The sequence below is a fragment of the Aplysia californica genome, unplaced genomic scaffold (assembly GCF_000002075.1).
Source record: "Aplysia californica isolate F4 #8 unplaced genomic scaffold, AplCal3.0 scaffold00667, whole genome shotgun sequence".
Classification (NCBI taxonomy): domain Eukaryota; kingdom Metazoa; phylum Mollusca; class Gastropoda; order Aplysiida; family Aplysiidae; genus Aplysia; species Aplysia californica.
In genome coordinates, this window is record NW_004797937.1 from 342,644 (window position 1) to 346,047 (window position 3,404).

Below are 3,404 nucleotides of genomic sequence, written 5' to 3' on the forward strand. Positions count from 1 at the left end.
CCCAGAAGAAATTAAACAGAATTAGGCCAGCCCGTAAAGTTTAATTTGAACTCAGACGATTGCAGCAGGAGAGTGCTATGTACAGAAATATCCTTCAATTGGTTTAGTTAGGCCTAATTGATCTAAACATTTCTTCCTCCTTTAGATTATTATAGTTCGTGCCTGTACTTAACTGTAACAATACATATTTGTTTCTGATCAGGGGGATTCTACAGTTTGACATTCTCCAAATAGAATCGTAAAGGGTTCAATAAAACTGAAAATGTAAATTCATTGAATTTCCCCACAGCAAGATTTAGTCGGTTTGTTCGTGATTGAGCGTTTTACTGGCTGCTCGCACTGTATGCTTCCCGGGAAACTTATAAATTATGTTTCTGGGTGTTCTTGTGCCTGCCAGGGGCAATAATAGTTGTAAAACACATTGAGTATGTTATAGCCTATGGGAATGTGCATACACTTAGTCTTACAACTATATTTTGTGTGACATTGTTGTGAATTCAAGCGCTCGTCAAAATAATGAAATCGAAGAAGCCGATATTTTCCGCTGGAAAGACAGTTGCTATGGATTTCTTATGTTTTGTTTTGGGCTAAATACCTTTTATGTCAATCTGTAAACACATTTCAGAGTGTCGTTTTTTAAACAAAAAGTAAAAAGGTTGGCCGAAGGCACAAAATAATGTAAATTAATTTGCCGTTTTCAAAGACGTTACAGCTTTGGAATTTGTCAAACTTTGGGGGCCATTTTCTTGCGAATTATACCTTTGACACCACCTCCTTCAGTTGTAAATATCTCGACTTCTATAATAATAAATAAATAGTATTTGTATAGCGCATGTCCCCACTCGAAAGCCAGCTCTATGCGCTTTACACTATATTATTACCCCAGAACACAGACTATAGAACACTCAGAAACATTCTCAGCTTCCCGGGAAGTATACATCATCTATTCAAAATGGATGGGCATATGTTCATCAAAACCAAAGTAAATGTACAGGCGTTAAGATATTACAAAAAAACTCATGTCCCAAAATTGATGAGTGCCTGATTCCAGCTTGTGTTGGCACACAATGATCTTTTATGTATAACTTTTGACGTTCCTCTTCCAGGACTCCACTTCTGCTCAGCATGTACCTTGTGGGCGCCGCCATCTTGGCAGTGATGAGCGCTGTGTCTATGGCCGCCACTTTTGTCAACGTGAGTGGCTGTGTGCCATCTACTGAGAATTTAAATGTGTTTGCTGTTTTGTTGTGTTTGTTTTGTTTGTTTTGTTTTGTTCGTTTGTTGTTTTTTGCGTTTTGTTTGTTTGCTTTTTTCTAATTTGGCCACATGCCAGAGTTGACTTACTGGCACCTGTATTCATAGAAAAGTTCCCTCCTTGTTTGTTTTGGTTTTTTTTGTTTGTTTGAGTAAAGAGAAGCACAATATGGGGGAGGTTGGCGGGTGCTGTGGTGTGGTTTGCTTCTTCTTTCCTATCATTTATTTATTCTTTCACGTATTTATGTATTTATGTGTTTATGTATTTATTTATGTATAATGTTTGTATTTACGCATTTTTAAAATGTATTTATGCATGTATTTATTTGTTCATTTATTTACTGTGGGCGTTTGAACAAATAAGGTCTTTGACATTTTGTTTAAATCACATCAACGACATGCCTCCCTCATTTGTTTGTTCTTAATAAAAAGAAAAATGGGACTTGGTTTTGTGGTAGCGTGTACCCTGGGAGGTGGGGTTATTGAACTGAATACTCACCCTAGCCTGATCTGGTAAGGTTTTTATTTATTTATTTGTTTATTTATTTGTTTACTTATTTAGTTATTCGTTTGTTAGTTAGTTAGTTTGTTAGTTTATTTATGTCATTTGAATAAGAAAAAAAAGACTGTGGCACTTTGTTGAAATCACATCAACGACATCCAGTCACATTTTGTTTCTATAAAGCAGGACATAGTCTAGAGGTAGCGTGTGCCCCCAAAGACGGGGTTATTGAACGGAATGCCCATCAAAGGCTGATTACCCGAGCTTTTGTGAAAAGCTTATTATGGTACATGGTAGGTTTCGCACGCTAGTTTTCTCTCATAAAAAGGGAGATAGTTGGCATCGATTCAAAAGTAGCTAAATGTTCGCTAGTAACAGGCTGTGTGGTTTCTGCCTCTCAGTTGTCGGGAGGCAGACAAGTTAAGTAGGCTATTACCCCCCCCCCCTCCCCTGGGGGCGGTGCCACTGACTGAAGTGTAAAAAAACCATGGTGGACATTAATAATATGTTCTTATGCACAGTCGAATTTTAAATTGTAAATGGGCTGATTCATCAATGTTATGCTCATAACTGTGCCTGAACTGCTGCTTTTTCTTCCCTAATCCTTACTATCGTCATTTCCCCTCTACTTCTTTTGTATGTTTGTCACACTCTTGTGACCCGCTATTTCCGGGGTGCCTTGATAGTCGAAGCAGACTTTGTGCTGTTGAAGCTAGAGAGGTGAGCAGAGTAAGTCCGGTTCTCTGTAAGGACCTTTCCATTGACATCCACCCCTTGGCGCTCATAAGCTCGAAGATAAAAATGTGTCATCATCATCATCATCATCATCATCATCATCATCATCATCATCATCATCATCGTCCGCAGCGTTTCCCGAAGAGTGTGGTGAGGTTCGCCACGGCTGTGGAGAGACACGCCCTGCTCAAGACGTTGTGGGCGGTGTCAGCCTGCCTCGTCCTTTTCCTTGTGTCCACCGTGCCTATTGTGAGTGACATATGGGGTGTTGTTGTTGTTGTTGGTGGTGGTGGTGGTGGTGGTGATGGTGGTGGTGCTAGTGGTGGTGGTGGTGGTGGTGATGGTGGAGATGGAGGTGGAGGTGGAGGTGGTGGTGGTGGTGGTGTTGGAGGTGCTGGTGTTGTTGTTGTTGTTGTGGTTGTGGTTGTGGTTGTGGTGGTGGCGGTGTCAGCCTGCTTCGTTCTTTTCGTTGTTTCCACCGTGCCTATTGTGAGTGACATATGGGGTGTTGTTGTTGTTGGTGATGGTGGTAGTGATGGTGTTGTTGTTGTTGTTGTTGGTGGTGGTGGTAGTGATGGTTTTGTTGTTGTTGTTGGTGTTGTTGTTGTTATTGTTGTTGTTGTTGGAGGTGGTGGTGGTGGTGGTGGTGGTTGTGGTGTCGGCTTGTCTCGTCTTTTTCTATGCGTCTACTGTGCCTATTGTGAGTGACCTGGGGTTTTGTTGGTGTTGTTGTTGTTGGTGTTGTTGTTGTTGTTTGTTGTTGTTGTTGTTGTTGTTGTTGTTTGTTGTTGTTGTTGTTGTTGTTTGTTGTTGTTGTTCTTGTTGGAGGTGGTGTTGTTGGATGTGCTGGTGGTGTCAGCCTGCCACGTCCTTTTCCTTGTGTCCACTGTACCTATTGTGAGTGACCGGGGGG

At 41.1% G+C, this 3,404-nt stretch overlaps 1 protein-coding gene across 1 annotated transcript in view; it reads left to right on the top strand.

The window, feature by feature from the left end:
• The window catches only part of LOC101859667 (adenylate cyclase type 3), a 40,743-nt gene that overhangs the window by 24,980 nt on the left and 12,359 nt on the right, over window positions 1–3,404 (top strand). The window contains exon 6 of the mRNA XM_005108191.3: window positions 1,107–1,249. Coding sequence (XP_005108248.3) covers window positions 1,107–1,249 — 143 coding nt within the window. The remainder of the gene's footprint in view (window positions 1–1,106; window positions 1,250–3,404) is intronic.